Here is a 17,784-nt window from a genome sequence, read left to right as displayed (position 1 = left end):
TGATAGAATTCCAAAAAAGTACTTTCAATTGAATCCAGGTTTGAGTCTGGCCTTGAAACTCTGGGACAAAACTGTTGTCATCAGTGTGGTACCTAATGCATACAAGCAAGGGTTGTGTTCAGCAGCAAGCTCTGTAGAGATGATTTCCCTCTTGAAACGGAGCTTTCTAGCTCCACAGATGTGCATGTGTTGGGTCTCTGCAAAACTAAGGCCAGTACGATACAGTGGATGTTTCACAAGGACTTTTTACTTTCAGACACTTGAACAGCACAAGTATTTTCTGCCTTTCCTTATAACAGAACCTGCCCTATCTAAAAAAAAAACAAACAGAGTTTTGGTATGACAGCCTAAAATGTTAGCTTGGATACACAGGTGAAACTCAGCTGATACACTTCTGAGGAGGTGAAGGCTCCTTGATTCAATTGTAGTGTCTTGTCTTTAGCCAAAAGCTGTTTTCTGCAGAGCCTGAGGAATAACTAATGGCATGAGACTGTGGGTACTGTATGATTACTTTTTGTGTCCTCATTCTAAATTCATACTGTTAGGAATCTGCTCTTGCTAAATCTGTGATTTAATCTAGATTTAGATGTCTCAATGGATACGTGGAACTTCTATACGTGCCTGGTGTCCTTATGGCTGCATAGATTTTACATCTATTCTGCTGTTGCTTTTGGGATCAGCATTTGGATTGTCATTCAGTTCACCACCACCAAAACCAAAAAGAAGGTAACTGAACATGTAAACACTCTTGCCTGAGAAGACCCCAAAAATCTATGTGTGGACGTAAATAGCTGCCGGGTAAAGGTACCCAGTAGTGCAGTGAAATGTGCTACTTCACTGTGGGCCCACCTAGGTTGTTGCAAATCCCAAACATAGTTTACTTCATCTGATGGTTATAATCCTCAGTCTGGATTGTTTTATGTTTGTGGCTAACTAAATGCCCTCATTGCTGTGATGTTAGAGCAGCTCTCAGCTGAACACTTCTCACTTTGTTACTGAGAGAATGTGTCAGCCTGGGTTGCTGTGTCACTTCAAGTAAATCACTCTGCTTGTGCCCAGTGTTTTCATGTTTATGTTTCCAGTGATGTTAATGACAAAGTTGGACTAGTGTTAGAATGGGAGTGGGATTAGGCCATTCAGGAATTTAAAACCTCCTCATGCAGGTGAGTAAAGTTCTGCTGCATAAGTTGGAAGGTTCTCAGGTTCAGCTGGATCCTGTTATTTCCCTGATGTGTGAGATGAGTGTATTTGTAGCATGGCTTAGTTCAGAGAAATAGTTACTCCTGTGTTTATCTAGGTGTGAGAGAAACTAAAATGCTTTGACTGTTGCATTTGTGTAGTGCTGAGAGTCTGGTCAGAGGATTTGAATTTTAAATGCTTTTGGGAAAATGGGGCTAATGTCACTTTGAAAAGGGATTGAATGCAACACAGTGCTTGTTTCATAGGGTGAAAAATCCAACGGAAATCCTGCTTCTTTTGAAGGAATAGAAGACAAAGTAGTAAATGGATATGCCACCCTGCAGGCAAAGGAGGTCTATGTTGCTGGGGTAAAGATTTTCTATGGGTCTCAGACTGGCACAGCAAAGGTACAAGTTTTTTTCACACACATGAAGTTGGTTTGAAATGTTGTTGAGATTCAAATACGTTGCTTGCCTTAGAAACTCTGCAGTGTGTAAAAATCTAAAAGTTCATCAGAAAGTTCATTAGCTCATTAGAAGTCATTGCCCAACATGAAAGATAAGTGAAAATTATATAAAAACAAGAATTTTTCTACTCCCTGTAAGTGGGGCACGCAGTAGAGACATTGATTATGAAGGTTAAAGTTTACTCTTACAATATACTCTTAATTTGCTAGCAGGTTGTCTTAGAGCGAAGGGCTGTTTTGGGTGCTTTCTCAAAAAGAAGTTTAATTTGTGTGTGTAAATGTAAAATCATGAGTCATTAAAATTCATGTAAAACTCTTCTTTCAGCCAGTATACTTTTTTATTTTAACATGAGGAATTATAGGTCCAGTGTCCAGTTCTCCTGTGTTATTGTTCTTTCTGTGCTGGGAGAGATCTTGTGACTGGGCATAGCAGGGCTTGTTTGTATCTTATGATAGTTGGGTTGAAGTAATCGATAACTTTCTACATTTCTTTTTTCAGAGATTTGCCAAAGGTCTGGCTGAAGCAGTTATTGCCCTTAATTTGCCTGTGGAAGTCATTAGCATGGGAGACTATGATCCAGATGATTGTTTATCAGAGGAGGTAGGTACATCATAAATATGAATAATAAATACAAGTTTTTCCTGAGATTGTGAAAGCTGTTTTCCTCTTGTATTTCTCTCCTGTTATCCTGGAAATCCCCAAAGCTGTGTGTTTGAAAATTGCTTCCTTTCTATGTAAGTGAGTATAGCCCATCAATCCTCAGCAGAAAATACCTAAATTTTGAAAATTACTATGAAAGGATCACATAGAATATTTTAGTGCTGACAGTGGCTTTGTATGAGCTAGTGCTGTAACTCGGGTGTGAGTTATGTGAGTGGCTGCACCAGGTCCCTCTGTTCTGTCTCTGACAGTGTACACCTGGGGAAGTGTTCAAAATCAGAATAAGTAGATGGTGGTACTTTTGCAGCCTTCATAGACTTACAAGTTAGAAAATTCTTGTGAGGTGTATTTATATTGAGTAATCCTGATGGATTTTTCTTCTGTGAATATTGATAGTTGCTTTTTGAATCCATGGGAGACTTTATTGCTGCAAGAGTATTCAAGAAGCTGTTGATCGGGGTGGGGAAGGTAGATGTCCAGTTCTGTTTTAGCACTGTGTGTCTGTTAAGTAGGGGAGAGACAGCTTGATCTCTCTTGGCTAATTTAGGATGGCTTTGCAGGGAGAGTGGCCATTCCACTGTTGGGATTATCACCTGCAGCATCCCACATGGAAGACTATTGACCCACTTAGCAAAAAATCTTGTCTTTTGACTTCTTCCAACTGCCCATGTGTGACAGCTCTCTGGCTGATGTAAAGTGTTCTGAAAAATGCAGTGATCTTTCCTATTCTGTTTTGTTTATATTATTAGACAACCAGCAGGAACATTTGTGTGTTCTTGGTAGCTACATACACAGATGGACAGCCAACCGAGAGTGCAGCGTGGTTCTGCAAGTGGTTGGAAGAGGCTGTGAATGACTTCCGCTTTGGGAAAACTTATCTGAAAGGCCTGAGATACGCTGTGTTTGGCTTGGGAAACTCAGTTTATGTTGATCATTACAACACAGTAAGTATCTCCTGTGCACCTTTCTTTGATTTCTGCTCCTCTGAAAGGCTTAGCTTTCTTAAATGCTACAAAACTGAATGATACTGGTAGTTTGTGTGGGAATTGCAGCTGTTGTGCGGACTTGATTAGGGACTGGGTTTAGGGCACAGGCAATGCAGCTGTGAAGCAATTGTGCTGCCCTTTTAAATGAGAAAGGAGTCCCGTAAGCACTGCATTAATCTGGGAGGTATGGTAATACATTTGGTGAATCCTTACTGAGTTAATTTCCCAGCTTTGAAAGCTTTCCATCAGTACTGTAAACCCTCTCACTTGCTGCCTTTTAGTTTAGAGCACTTTTCCTGAACTTATGTAGTTTGCTGTATTGTGTGGATTTCAACTTTATTTCCTGATGTAAAATATGGCAGTATCTTAGCCTGGTAATTAGTTTCATCTTAGTCAGAAAAATGGCTTGGCTTGTCACCAGGTTGTTATGTTTGTATAGCTGGGGCCATATGAAATGTGTTATGCGTGTGGCCATTTTGACCAATGAGCTGCTTGTTCCCAGAGCTCATCTCTTATCACATCAGAGTAATAGCAGAGGTATTTTCAGATGGGAGCCTGAGGGTGTGTGCTGGTGTTCAAACTGACTTCTGTCTGTGCTCTCAGTCAGTAGGTGAGAGGGAGTCCAGAAGTCCCTGCCTTGCAGTCCTGTGCAGCTCACTAGCTCTGTTTCCAGGCTTGGTCCTTGCTTTCTTAGTTGCCTGCTTTGTTTAACTTGGACTTCATTTAATTTCCCTCTAACTTTTGTCCTATCCTAGGTTGGAAGAAATATTGACAAGTGGCTGTGGATGCTCAGTGCCAGCCGCATCATGACTCGTGCTGAGGGGGACTGCAATGTGGCGCAGAGCAAGCATGGCAGCATTGAGGCCGACTTTGAAGCCTGGAAAGCCAAGTTCCTCAGTCAGCTCCAGGCACTCTGCAGAGGGGAAAAGAAACCCTGCAGTGGGAAGTGCAAGAAAGGGAAGTGCAAATCTCTGGGGAAGCAGAGCAAGGAGAGCTCAGATCATGAACATGGGGCATCAGAATATGAGAATACTGAGGTAGAGCCAAAATCTGTGGGACCTTATTTCTGTTTTAGTGCCCCTTGGAGCACTATTTGTCTTCTCTCCTTCCTTCTACAGCCCAGAGGGGTGGTCTGGGAGCTTGATACTTCTTTGTTCTGGAGCAGGGGGGGAAGAGGGATGAGATCCCATGGCAGATAAGTAGAATAAGCCATCCAAAAAGAAGAACCAAAGAATTAGTGATGGACCTTGGCTAGATGGCATTTATATGATGAGGGAGTCTTCCTCTTGAATAGGGGGAGGTATATGTTGTGACATATGCTCCAGAGAGCCAGTCTGGGTTGTCATCAGGGTCTTTGCTTTGTCTCATGGCCAAATTAAGCATTTAGTTCCCTGTGAGCAGTTAACCTGCTTCTACTTCGACTTGTTGAAGCTTAGGTGGTTTGCCTGCATCCCAAGATTTTGCCAAAGGCATTTGGGGAAGTGTTATCTGAGCAAGTCCTGTAATTCCTCTGAATGTGCCTGTAATTATTTGTGTGTCTTCTGGAATGTTTGTTGATTGCAGGTTTTTAAATAAGAAATCCTCTCTGGAATGTTTGTTGATTGCAGGTTTTTAAATAAGAAATCCTCTCTCTTGCTCTACAGTGCAAGACCCAGAGCTGCTATGGCACTTTAATCCTCCCTGCAAGCCATTTATTGTGGGTTGGAAATGATTGCTATGGCCATGCTGAATTTTGTAGGGAAATACGGGCTCTGCTGGCTGAGTGGGCTTGAGAGTGCTGACTCCTGCAGGAACAAGAGGAATAAATCTTGCTGTTACACCAACACCAATGCTGTTGTGCTGTACCTTGGCTGTGTACAGAAAGGGAGACAACTTCTCTGCTCTGTGAAGAGTTTGACTTGGAAAGCAGATCTCTCATTCCCTGTTCATTCAGACAGGGGCACGTGGAGGAGTTAAAGGGGTTTAGGCTTCTAGATCATCACAGTATGCAGTGGGAGTTGGACTCCTCTGTATTGCTTCTCATTTGATCAGATAGGCACATGAGGAGAACAGAGCAGCCTGGAGGCAGGATATTTGGACTGAGTTTCAGGTGCTCTGTGTGCTATTGAACTCTTAAAAATACACACTGATAAGCCCCAAGCTTAAATGCATCTCATATACATTATACAGGTTATTGGTAGACTATTCCTTGTTTTTCAGTAGTCTTTACTGATTGTGAGAGCTGATCTCACTGGTTAGCATAGGTGAAGGTCTTATGTTTCAAATTCAGATACATTCCTGATTTTTTTTTTTCTCTGATCTCTTACCCAGGCAGAGGAGTTGTTTGAAACCAGTAGCGATGAGGAGGCTGATGGTGAGGAAGCTGGAGGCACAAATTCAGTCATTGATGTTGAAGATCTTGGCAGTATCATGAGCCACATGAAGAAAGCAAAGGTACGTAACTGCTGTTACAGTGAGTATAGAACTGTCAGGTCTTTGTCACTGATCAGTTGAATTGATTAAAATATTACCTGCTGGATTCGAATTTATAGGATCTAGTTAAAAAGAGAGTAAAATAGGAGCTATTGGAGAACCTGTCACAAAAAAGAACATACTTGGAGGTGTGTTGGATATAGTTTACCGGTCAACTGTGGCTTGTTCACCAACCAAATGCTGAAATGGTAACCTGTTATTTTCAGTCTGAGGAAAAATCACTTCCACAGCTAACGTTCAGATCTGAATGTACATCTCTGCCACTGTGATTCACAGTCCAGTGTCTTACACAAATCCTGTTACTGTATTTGCCTGTGGGTATGTCAGCTGAAATGCAGGCGTGTGTGCTGGTATGTCATGACGGGGAGCAAAGCTGCATGTGGAGTAGTAACACGCTGCTGCAAGACCTTCTCTGTCTTGCTCGCTGCTGCCCTGAGATGAGGTGCTATGCTTGCAGAGCAAGCCAGTGAGCTTGATCTGACCTGTGCTGAGCCTGTCAAAGACAATCATAATTCCTCCTTCGTTTCAGGGTGTTAACTATCTCTGTTCCTGTGTGGTTCTGTTCATGTTTCTTTTTCTGTCTTCAGCCTGCAAACAGGATATATCAAACTCATTTATTTGATTAGCACACAAAAAGGAGTGAGGATATAAATAGCTACTAGGCTAAGCCTTAGTGTACTCCCCACGTTCTTTGCTGGCCGAGCAGTTGGCAGTAGGGATGGGAAGGATTGGCCCCAGGATGGACCTGTGATATACTGTGTTGCCATCTGCTGACTCTTGTTTCCCCCTTAGTGATCTTTCCCTGGTGGTGTCTTTCCTTGTGACACCTGCTATCCATCCCTCTCTCAACAAACCTACTTCCGTCTGTAATTACACCTTCCTTATCTTGCATGCCTCCATGACGTGGACTTCTCACAGGTCTTTCCCAAAACGTAAGAATTTCCTCAGTAGCCTGAGCTGAGATGACACTGCTGGGCCACAGCAAGCCAGGCCTTGGATCACAGGAGGCTTCGTGCTTAGGAGGGGAGAAGGTTACAAGAGAAGCGTCGGGATCTCTGTTCCTCACCTTAGGGAGGGGGAAGGAGGTAAAATACTTCCCGCTGCTTGTAACAAACTCTGTTAGGAGAGTAGCCCCACTGAGTTGGGGGCAAGGCAGACTGCTGTGTGAGAGCTCCTGTCCCTGAGCTTGTATGGACCTGTGCACTGCAGCTTGCAAGAGAAGGGTGGATGAACAGTTTGGTATTCCTTTGGAGGGAGAAAGGATCCATTGTTCTCCCCCTGTAACCGTGCTGTGAAGTGGTCCTCTTTCGCCTCTCCTGCATGTGCTCACCACTAGAGGTCACTGACAAAAAGGGAACTGTTTTCTGAGCAGCATGCCCTGGGAGATGATTTAGACCACGGAAGGGAGGTGGTGTCGTCCAGCAGTTTTATGAAAAATTAGGCTTTGAGTTTTCATTGACTGACAAAATATGGCAACACCATGATCAAATAGTGTTGTAAACCAGGAAAACCACATATCATAGTCCAGTTTATGAATAAGAAGTGAGCACAGCAATAAAATACTTCCTGCTCTTAGCTTCTTGTGCTCATTGTCCTGGTAGTGAGCATGGCTGAAGTCAGCGTGGTATGGTTTTGTACATAGGCAGTGAAAATTTATTGCTGTCTATGACTGGCTGATGCACAATTCAAACAATTAACTACTTTCTCCTTAGCTTTCTCGTTGCTTTTCTTGAGTAATGTAAGGCCTGTATGTTGTACATACTTACACTTCTGTAGTAACTTGTATCTCTGTGTAGATCAGGTTCTTGTGGCTCTGACCCAAGTAGCCCCAAGGGACAGCTTCTGTCTGAGCACAGATGCTCATCTGGAGTTGTAAGCTGCAGGTTTTGATCTGCTGCCTTCTCCTTGGAGGAGATGGCAAACAGTTGTTCTGCCGTGACAGCTGAACGCTGCCCTCTTGCCTCTGCAAGTAGTTAAATCCTGAGAGTGCAAGTGTCGGTATGGAACTGGACTGGAATTATACTCTTACTGTGAATTGAAGTGTCCTGGCCCTTTTGGATGTGAGCTGTTGTCGGCTGATGAGATAGGAGGCCCTAAAACTGTGGATCAGCCTTTCTTTGTCACTGATGCCACTGAACTGTGCTGCTGTAGTCATGTCCCAGGTTTTTGGATTAATTTTGAAACCTTAAATGATGTGGTTCTCATTATTGGCTCCTTTATTCCTGTTCTGCATGGTTGATCTGCCTAGCTGCAAACTACGTTTCTGGTTTCGTACTTCTGTAACCAGAGCAGGTAATGGAGAAAGGGCCCTCAGCGGTAACTTCAGTATAAATTCTCAGCTTTCTTGAACGGGGGTGTCGTTTCCAGAGTGATGGCAGGATATAGCTATGTAAATATTTCATGAGGGAGCCTGAACTGATGGCTACCCCTGTCATTAGCTGCACGAAAGAATGACTTTATCTTGGTGGTGAATCTCCTGGGGAATGTGCGCATTGACTTGCAACAGGTTTATGCAAACACTTGAATTGTAAAATGATCCCGTAGGTGCAGTTATATACTATAACGAAAATAAATGCTGAAGACTTGATATGAAAGAGCAGGATGATCTCTGTTTATGAAAGTAATTTATCATGATCAGAGTCTCTTGCTCCCAGGTGGGGAGATTTAGTTGTTTAAATCCAGTGCATTTTGGTTTAAGTCACATTGTCACTTTAGTGGCTTTGAGTTTGCGCAATGAGAAGTTTTCTTTTTCAGATGAGTTGCATTGTCCCTTTAGCCATTTTTTTCTGTCGTGGAATGGTGAACTGTGTAAAATTATTCTGATGCTTTTGTTTTACACTGATGTAATCTGTTGTGTTGCACTAATCCTTACTGACACATGCAAGTTCTTTGGGTTTTTGTATCTGAACAATCCATATACAAGCTAGCAAGTTTGAAGAAAAGTTGTGTATTTCAGGGTTTTATCACAGACAGTTCTTCGTATGCAGAGTTACTTGTATTTGAAATATGCCTAACAGTTTTCAGCATGTGCTTTGTGGTTGTCAGTGTTGTGTATTAACTCCTCTGCATATCGGAGATAGAACAGCAGGTTCTGCCTTGTGCAGCATAGTTAATTTGAAACGTTTTAGGGTTCAGTTTTGATCTCTTTTTGCAGGCATGTGTTGCCTCCTGTGAGAATCACTAGCAGATAAGACAGATGTGCAGTCACAGATAGTCATAATTCCTTGTCCTGCCTTTTATGGGATGACAGAGTGAGGCTGTGGAGGTGAGTGTGTCTAATAAATGTTTGCTCACATCTCTGCAGGTGATCTTAATTTAATTTTGCATCCATCTCCAGTTGCTTGACTTGATGAAATCAAGGCTGAGTTTTGTTTTACAGCCTTTTTTTTCCCCATGTGCTGTAGCTTCATTGCACTTTACAAAGTATTGTCAAAGGGCTTGAGACAGGTACTCAATTCTTGCAGGCATTTGGATCAGGCAGATGGATTCAGGAATTCAAGGTGAATGCCAAAACCTCTCTTCCTGGTAGAGTTGTAGCTATTACATACTCTCCCTTGGAAGAGAGATGGATTTTTAAAGAGCTTCTGAGGGTAAAGGTACACAGTTCAAGGTGATGGTGCCTTCTGCACACTGAATCTGAGTGCAAAAATTGGCACAAGGCTGGGTGGCAACAGGAAATCATTCAAATATATAAAATGATGGCTGATACAGAGGTAAATTCCACACTTTGTTTACCAAATCTCATACTATGTGGTGATGACTACTTCGTAGCTCCTAAAATCCAGCCCTTTGTTTTCTGAATAATTAAATTTTTGGAACTTGCTGTGGGTGATAAAGTTGCAGGTGATGCTTATTAGGGTCCTGAACTGGAATCAAACCTTTATGTCAGTACAGATAATGCCTATGCTTTCATGAAGGGAATTGCTAGGCATGGAAGTCCAACAGTGCGTAATATGACCATAGCCTGAAGGAGGGCTGGGGAGGTCTGAGGCTGTCAGCTCTGAGGCTGCTTCTCTCAGGTGCCTGATGAGCCAAGGCTGTGGTGCCAGGTGCGGCTGGATGATGCACAGCTAGATGGGTTAAGGTTTGGGTTTATCTTTGCATTTACTACCCTTCCAGCTGCTGGGTTTTAGGCTGAGAACCTGGCTCTGTTCTCCAAATTGCTTTTATGCAGCAGCAGAAGGCAGTGGCGGTTCTTAGTGGATTTAATAACTAAGTGAACTTTTAAGTTTTACAATTGTGGCATGCTTTCCCTGTCCTCCAAAGTTACTCCCCTGAAATGTATTTATCAGATAAAATGTGAAACCTAATGGGTATGTTTGTGGCCTGCAAGACTGCTATTAATCATAGGGACACCACTTCTTAATGTAGATTATCTCCCACAGCTGGGAGTTTGTGATAAACTAGAAAGACAGATCAATCTAGACTTGTTCCCAGGGAATGAAATGGCTTTATTAACCTTCATATTTATAAACTGCAGGCATGAGTAATAGTAATAATAATATCCTAATTTTTTTGGATGGGTTGGGAAGTAATCAAATGGGCATATTTTGTTGACACAATTTTGAGATTAATGTTCTTGTTTTCTAAAACAAAGTTTAATGATGCTAGTAGTCACATTTGCAAAGTAAATACAGAGGAGAGATGTGTGCGAGAGAGCAAAACCGAGACTGAGTTTATAGGAAACAAAATATGTCCCAGAGAGCATGTTCAAGAAGTTTCAGTTTACTTCTATGTCCGTTTGCCACAGGGGAGGTTTCCTGATCTGCTTTGGCACTCTTCCCTAAAAAGTCATCCTATGTCAGCCATTTACCATTACTGGGATTGTAAATCACACCACTTGCAATGTTTCTTAAGAGCCCTTTGTGAGCGTATGACTACTATGGAAGACAAAACCTTGCTGACACTGAGTGAAGAAACTTTTCATGAACTTGGTTGGAGTTTTATTTGAAAATGGGGCAGTGAGTGTTAAGGTATTTAAGGTATAAGGCTTACAGACAAAGCATTGTACGCAACTTTGTGTTGCAGGCAGAAACTTTTTAGAGTATGCAAGAATTGTTAGCCATATTTTAACTGAATTGAATAAGGCTGGGGTACTTCACTGTCAGATTTAGAAACAGCTAAAAGTGATGTGAACATTTAGAGCTCTCCAAAAACTTCCTCTAACTTAAAATGGGTGAAAGATTCCTATAGGAAAAATGTGCTCTTATCTGCAACAGCTCGGTCTCTGGGCTAGATTTTGACCTCTGCTGCTCTGGCTTAGAATTCAGTGTGATCCTACATTTTAAAGAAGCTTGAAGAAATATGATTTAACTGCTTGGGGACTACTTCCAGCATTAAAATCTGGATTTGTCACAGGGACACTTCACCCTTCCCCTTTCCTGTGTTCAAATCTTTCATCTCTAAACCTTGACTATTGAAAGGAATTACAATTCATAAACAACATTACAAGAGATCTTGAGGTGTGCCTTTGCTATGTAAGACTTGGGAGTACCCAATGAAAAAGAGGAAAAAAAAAAAAAAAAAGAAAAAATTACTTTGAAGGTAACCTCTGGCTGGACGTTCTGTCTTTGACATGTGATAATGATAATGACTTCCTTGACAAGCCTTTGTAAGGGCTTTGAGATCTATGAATGAAACCTCTTTATGTTTGCCCTGGGTGGTAGTTCCCATATCCCTTGCTGTTCTTTAGTCTGTTGTAACTTAGTAAACGGGTAGTGAAGCAGAGCTGAGACTTATAAAAAATTCTGGAAGTCTGAATTCCCCCTGAGTGCTAGGCTTCCTCTTTATTTGCAACCTTTTCTTGACCACATATGTTGTTGGAGATGATCAGGGCTTAGCCTGCAGCACTCCAGCCCATCTGCTTACCATTTTTCATGAACTTTGTGCTGCTTTTCTCAGGTGTTTTTTTCCTGTGCATTTTTTAAGGTTCTTGCCAGTCAAATAACACAGTTGACAGAAGTCCACAAATCAATGCACAGAGTAATTACCTGCTGATGGTAATTACTGGGAGAAGTATGCAGGAATTGGCCTGTTGATGTCATTGCTGTATCCAAGGAGAGAGTAGCACAAGGATGTCCTGTGGGAGCACAGCATCTGTTGCCAAATAAATATATTGTTTGAATAAGGTATTGTGAGGTACAGTAAATGTGTCCATGTTCTGCTAGACAAACCCTGCAGATTGGTCATTCAGCAGTGTAGCTGGCAGTAAGCCTGTCCACACGCAGTCTCCCATCAAACATGCTTATTTGCTGTGACTGCCCGGTGGTCAGTATAGTTTGTAAGTGGTTCTCAACTGCAAAAGCATACATCCTTATCTTGTTCAGTGTCCTGCCCCTCTGTGTGAAGGGTAGCACTAATTATGGACAGCGAGAGCTGCTTTTTCTTTCCTGTTATGAGATGAGCAACGATTTTACTTCCTTTGCTGATACTTGGGCTGCCAAAGCAGGCAAAGTATCTACCTTTCCATGTTCACGTCAGAGCTGGTATTCCAACATCCCTCTTTTGCTCTTGGTTGCAGAGACTTGGTATGAGATGGGGATTGCATTTTGCTAGGTGGTGTGGATATGCAGACGAGATGGAGACTCCTAAAAGCTTTCTCAATGGAAAAGTGTGGCATAAAAGAATGGCAGTAGCATTATCCAGCTCTGCAGATGGAGCTGGACACTATAATGTGGCATTAAACTGTTTTTGTGTTACACAGAGTACTTACACATGTGCCAAACCATGCTGTGGATTTTTCTTGTAATAGTGCAGTTAAGCGTTTGCATGAGGAAATGATCTTCCTTTTGCCACTGGCATGGCTGGATCCTCTGTGCTAGTGGTTCACAGCAAGGCAATCTGGGTCTGTATCTGTGCTAACAAGTGATCCCTGTGTGTGGGGTCATTCTGACCCAGCTCATTTGGGCTGGGTCCCTGTGATGATCAGCACTACTGAACAACAGGTTGGTAGTCTTTAAAAGAGGAGTGCTGTTACATGTCATCTACTGTGAACAAGCGTGCAGAAGAGACCCAGGTGTGAAGCACAAGGCTTTGCTGGAAGAGCAGCTTGTGCGGTTGTGTGCATGGAACTGCGCTGTGTCCCTCTTGAGAGGATAAAGCACCAAGTCGTTTCTGACTCTTCTTTGGCCTGTAATTTTGGAAAGTGGGGCTTTGGGTCTTGAGGGATGCTGGGCAGGGCTCCTGGATATCTGTCTTGGTCTGTTTTCTTAATTGCCTAGTTTACATTATCTTACAGTCAATGAAGATTGATTATGGTTTCTACAACCAGGCAATTTCCTTTTGACTTTAATAATGTATTCTTATGATAATCTCATGGCTTCTCATCCAATAATTCTGAAAAGCTGGTTGATGCATATCATTGAATGGGCTACAGACCAAAACCGTTAATTTGGGTGCTTGGAAGACTTGTATGCAGCTCTTACTTGGGGAGGAGACAGGTGGAGAAAGTGCAAATAGGGACTTTCCCGTGCTGCTCTCCAGTTAGCACTGACTTCTGCTGATTATGAGCTTGCATGTAGTCTTTGACAAAATGGTCTTCCTGGGAAGACTAAGCCAAGTGGGGAGTTGTGCTTGGGACTCTTGTGGTCCTAGGAAAAGCGTCTCTCTGCCTGACACTTTTCTTAGTGTTTCATAACCTCTATTAACGTTTTATGGTTAGATGCTTTCCTGCATTGCAAGAATTCTGAATACCAGTGAAAACTAAGGCAGTTAGGAGAACTGGGTGTTGCTCCCTGGTGTCTGACTTATGTCAGTGTGCTAGCGGGGACTGGATGCCCTCCTTCCTGTGGAAGGCATTCAGGGTTTCTAATATAAAATAGCAATCTGCAGTCTAGCCAGCTTCATTGCTTACAAGGGCTGGATTTTTCACAACAGATATTGCTACTAGGAAATACACCTCTAGCTGGTATTAGCTCAGATTGGCTGGAGGCTTCTTCAAACGTAACAGATGATTGTAGAATCAAAATTCATTGCACTTTCTTTTTTTAAATATGTGTGTGGTGTTTTGACCACTTGAATGATTGGTGTTGAAATGAAATGCCCTTTTAGTCCTAAACTGCAAGGAAAAGAAAGAAGTGATGGAGTGGAGGTCTTTTACAGAGCCATTTAAAAAAAAAAAAATCTGCAAAATATGGCAAGATGTTGTGAAAGGATGTGTGCTGTGTGCTCTGTGTGTGAGAAAGCAGAATGGACTGAAGTGGAAGATCTTGCTGGTTTGAGGCTGGGCATTTCAGGACTCTTGTTTGTTAAATCGTGTTACCTGGATTTTAGTTGTGATTATTGTAGCACAGAAGAAAGGAATAAAAATGTGACTATATAGCCCAATTTTCAAATACAAGCTAGTCACTTTTGGGTAGAGACAGATGCCTTTTTAGTTTTGATTCTTTTGTTTCCTTTGAAAATCAGTCGTCTTTATGGTGTGTCCAAGCAAGTTTCCCAAATCAAACAAATGTTGACAGAATCATGCAACAGTATGTGAAATGGAGTTGTGGTTTAATGACACCTTGTAAAAACCTTCCCTACAGCAGAGCAGTGATGTTATAGCTCAGTGAAGCAATCTTAAACCCCTCTGTAGCCCTGCAGATAGAAATATTTTTTTTTTTTTTTTTTAGAGTTGTGATCTGGGAATTTTTTTGTCCTTGAGGATTCTGGCCAATGTTCAACCTACAAGAAAATGGGTGTTGGTGGGATATTTATCCTTCTGCATTTCACAGATGATGTGCAGTGCCCTTTCAGACTGATTCAGTTGGGTAGCAGCATAAGTCTTCTGTCATTACTTGTCTGCATGAGTTTGGGTTTTAAAATGCTGTTCTGTATGTCCAAAAATCTCATCATTGACTTTTCAAACAAAAGAAAATGCAAGATTCCCTCTGGGGGGGCTGAGCTGCAGGTCTGTTTCGGTAGCATCCTTTCTTTGGATGGCAGCTAGTACCTGCTGCCTCAGGGAGGGACCTTCTGTTATTCTACAGTGTAGTAAGGTAGATGTGGGTGGAGACTTCCTTCTAGTTCGTTATTGAAAATTCACAAAGGTTTCTATTCCAGGAGGAAAAAAAAATGTTGCTTCTGAGTTTTGGTGGTTTATTTTGGTGGGTTGGGTTGGGTTTGGTGTGGTGTTTTTTGGTGTTTTTTTTTGTTGTTGTGTGGGGTTTTTTTGTTGTGTTTTGGTTTTTTTTTGTTGGTATCAGTCAGAACTTCTCAGGGGCTTTTCCCATTTTAGGGACCCATGCTGAAAAAAGATTTTTGCTTTTCATCAAGCCACCTCCTATTTCAGTCATGGCAAGGTAATGGATTGCCAAGTTCCTTATCTCTCAGCTGTCATGCTTTCAACCCTTGTCTGCTTTTTGCTTCAGTTCAGGCTTTTGTGCTTAACTGAGCAACGATGTATGGAGTGGATATGTAGCCTGTGATTATGTAGACTCTAGTAGCTATTTTTAATAAGATTTTCTTGCTGTTGGGGTGTTTGCTGGTTCACCGATTACTCAATCCAAGTTTCCAGTATTCATTTTTGTGCTCACTTTTAAATGCTCAAAGCCATTTTTATTGGTGACTGACAGCAGTTAGAGTATCCCATGTCACAGTGAGATTGGCAGCATGTTTCATCCATGGACTGAGCAAATTGCAGTTCTGTCTCCATTTGTCACGGTTGGGTTGTGACAGCCGGAGCTTTGTACCTGGAGTAGGAAGGTCCCCACAGTACACTAGCAGTCTTCTGCTCCTCTTCTGTTGTGTTTAAGAGTATCTTTGTGGAAGTCTGCTCCCTGTCCTGTTCTTTTTCCATGTGTTTTAGTCTTGCAGGAAGGCTGCTTTGTAAGGAAATGAGTGCTGTTCCTGTGGGCAGCCTAATGTCTAATCAACTTTCAGAAACCCCCCCACGTGGTTCTTGTCTATGATGCCACTGACAGATAAGCCTGAACTAGGGGAAAAGTTGTCAGCTTTTCTAGCTGTCCTCTTGCTGCTAGAGTATTGCTTCCAGAGCTTCGCTTGGTGTGAACTTTAACTCTTCATGTAATTCATGAACTTTAATACTTCATTTAATGACTCCCCTGGGAAAGTTTTACTAAAATTTCTGGCTGCAGGCAGTCTTTTCCTGATAGCCTTGCCAACGTTTTCCTTTAGCACTGGTTCTGTTAGTCCTGGCTCCAGCTCCTGATGTATTACTGTTTTCTTAATGTTTGTGCCTTTCATTTGTTAAAAGATCCTGGAGCCTTATGATGGATGAGGCTGTAAATCATGATAGGGCTGGGGGTTCTCTCATGTTTGACCACTGGGAGGTTAAGTAGGAAAGAAGTTTAGTCAAAATTGGGATATTTCTGGGTGTAATTTTCCTTCCAGGAGTAAAAACTTCTCAGGGAACTTGGTTTTTTTTTTCAGCCATGGCACATCAATAAGTAGAGCCATGAGGCTAAAAATGCTAAATTAAGTTAATTTAGGGAGTACTTCTTTGCATGGAGTTTAGGTCTCTTCCTGTATTTTTCTCACCCCTGCCATGTTAGTTTGAAGAGCGTTCGATGTAATAAAATTGAAAACACAGGGAGATATCAGGCACCTTGACATCCTGGAGAGAGCACTCCAAAGAGGAGTAGAAGTGGCAGTGTCCTGTTGGTCATATGTGGATGTGGCTGTGGATGAGTTTGATAGGCATGTTTGCAGGAAATAATTTGAAACACTTGAACTGTGATTTGTCAGAGGGGCAGCTGTACCTCTACTTTGGCAGGAAATGCTGAGGTCCTTGCTTGTGTCTATGTCCTGTTTCAGATACCTTCTGCTCTTGACCCGTCAAAAATGGGCTTCTGCCTGTCCATAAAGTATTTGCTGCCTCTGCCTGTATGGTGGTAAAGGGGAAGAGGTTTTTTATTTTTTTTTGCCTTCACCTGTAGAGGAGGTGATCATCAGTCCTTACACCTGAGGCTCAATTGCTTTTATTCAGGTCAGCTTCAGTGGCAGTAGCAAAGAAAAAAAAAAAGCCTCCAGCAGGCTGCAGCAGGAGCTGTGCTGAGCCTTGAGGTACCAAGGAATTGGAGTGTATCCCTAGGTTTTCTCATCTGTGGGTTCTCATTTGTGAACACAGACCAGAGGATGACTCTTCAGTTTTTCAGCAGTGAAGTATTTCAAGGGCATGAAAAGCTGGCTTTTGTCACTGCTTGCTTGATTTGTTATGGAAAGACAGTAATTTGCCTTGGATTTACTACAGGGCTTTCTGCTAAATCACCAGAACTTGAGAAGTTTGCTCTGTGTGAAGTTAACTTTGTTCTCTCCACTCAAACCCTAAATAATAGATATGACAGGTTTATTAAGCAAATAAGTAAAACTCCCAGGGCTGTGAATTCCATTTCCCGCAAGAAATATCTGAAGTCAGCCACTTGCCAAACCGAACAAGTCAGGTATTGCAATTCAAAGAAAAACAAATTATTATTTTGTTTACAGGCTTTCCTATCAGGATGAGGGGGGAAAAATATTATCATCTCTGCGAAGGGAAAAATGATTATTGAAATGTGTTTCTGCCCTGCCAGTAAGGCAATTTTACTTGTTCTTATGTTTAGGTGCTTTTCTCAGATATCGCAGTAACAGGCAGGTAGAAAAGCAAAACCTTTAAATTCAGAAAGACTTTCTCTGTATCTGAAGGGTGTCTTGGATGGGATGTCTCATTTATACTTAAGTCAATTGCTGCATTTTTAATATTATTATGTGCTCCATAATGCATATTTAGTTCTTCTGGGAGAATTAACCTGGCATGAGATTGTAGAGCAGACAAGCCAGTACGTGTCCACTTGTAAATCCCTTGTAGCATTTTGCTTTGAGTAGCTAACAAATCTGTGCTAAGATAGTGCCTTTCCTTTTTAAGTGGATGGCTGGGCCTAGTTCTGGGTTAAATGATAGCTTGTGGGAGTAGAAGCTCTTTATTTAAGACTTGATAGTTAAAAGATGAAGATTTTATGTCCTTCCTTCCTTATGCATGAGACTTTTCCAGTAATATGAATATTTTACTGTTGAAGCATCATGCTGATAAATGAAGTCTCAAG

General features: G+C 41.9%; 1 protein-coding gene across 3 annotated transcripts in view; it reads left to right on the top strand.

Moving 5' to 3' along the window:
• LOC104317200 (S-adenosyl-L-methionine-dependent tRNA 4-demethylwyosine synthase TYW1) overlaps window positions 1-17,784 on the top strand; it is a 110,821-nt gene that overhangs the window by 1,134 nt on the left and 91,903 nt on the right. For all 3 annotated transcript variants that reach the window (XM_069791511.1, XM_069791510.1, XM_069791512.1), the window contains exons 2-7: window positions 581-726; window positions 1,446-1,586; window positions 2,145-2,246; window positions 3,056-3,250; window positions 4,048-4,329; window positions 5,603-5,725. In XM_069791511.1, coding sequence (XP_069647612.1) covers window positions 595-726; window positions 1,446-1,586; window positions 2,145-2,246; window positions 3,056-3,250; window positions 4,048-4,329; window positions 5,603-5,725 — 975 coding nt within the window. In that variant the 5' untranslated portion in view covers window positions 581-594. The remainder of the gene's footprint in view (window positions 1-580; window positions 727-1,445; window positions 1,587-2,144; window positions 2,247-3,055; window positions 3,251-4,047; window positions 4,330-5,602; window positions 5,726-17,784) is intronic.

The sequence above is a fragment of the Haliaeetus albicilla genome, chromosome 9 (genome assembly GCF_947461875.1).
Source record: "Haliaeetus albicilla chromosome 9, bHalAlb1.1, whole genome shotgun sequence".
In the NCBI taxonomy this organism is placed as follows: Eukaryota; Metazoa; Chordata; class Aves; order Accipitriformes; family Accipitridae; genus Haliaeetus; species Haliaeetus albicilla.
Note: the sequence above shows the minus strand (reverse complement) of the source record. Positions and strands in the feature narration are given on the sequence as shown.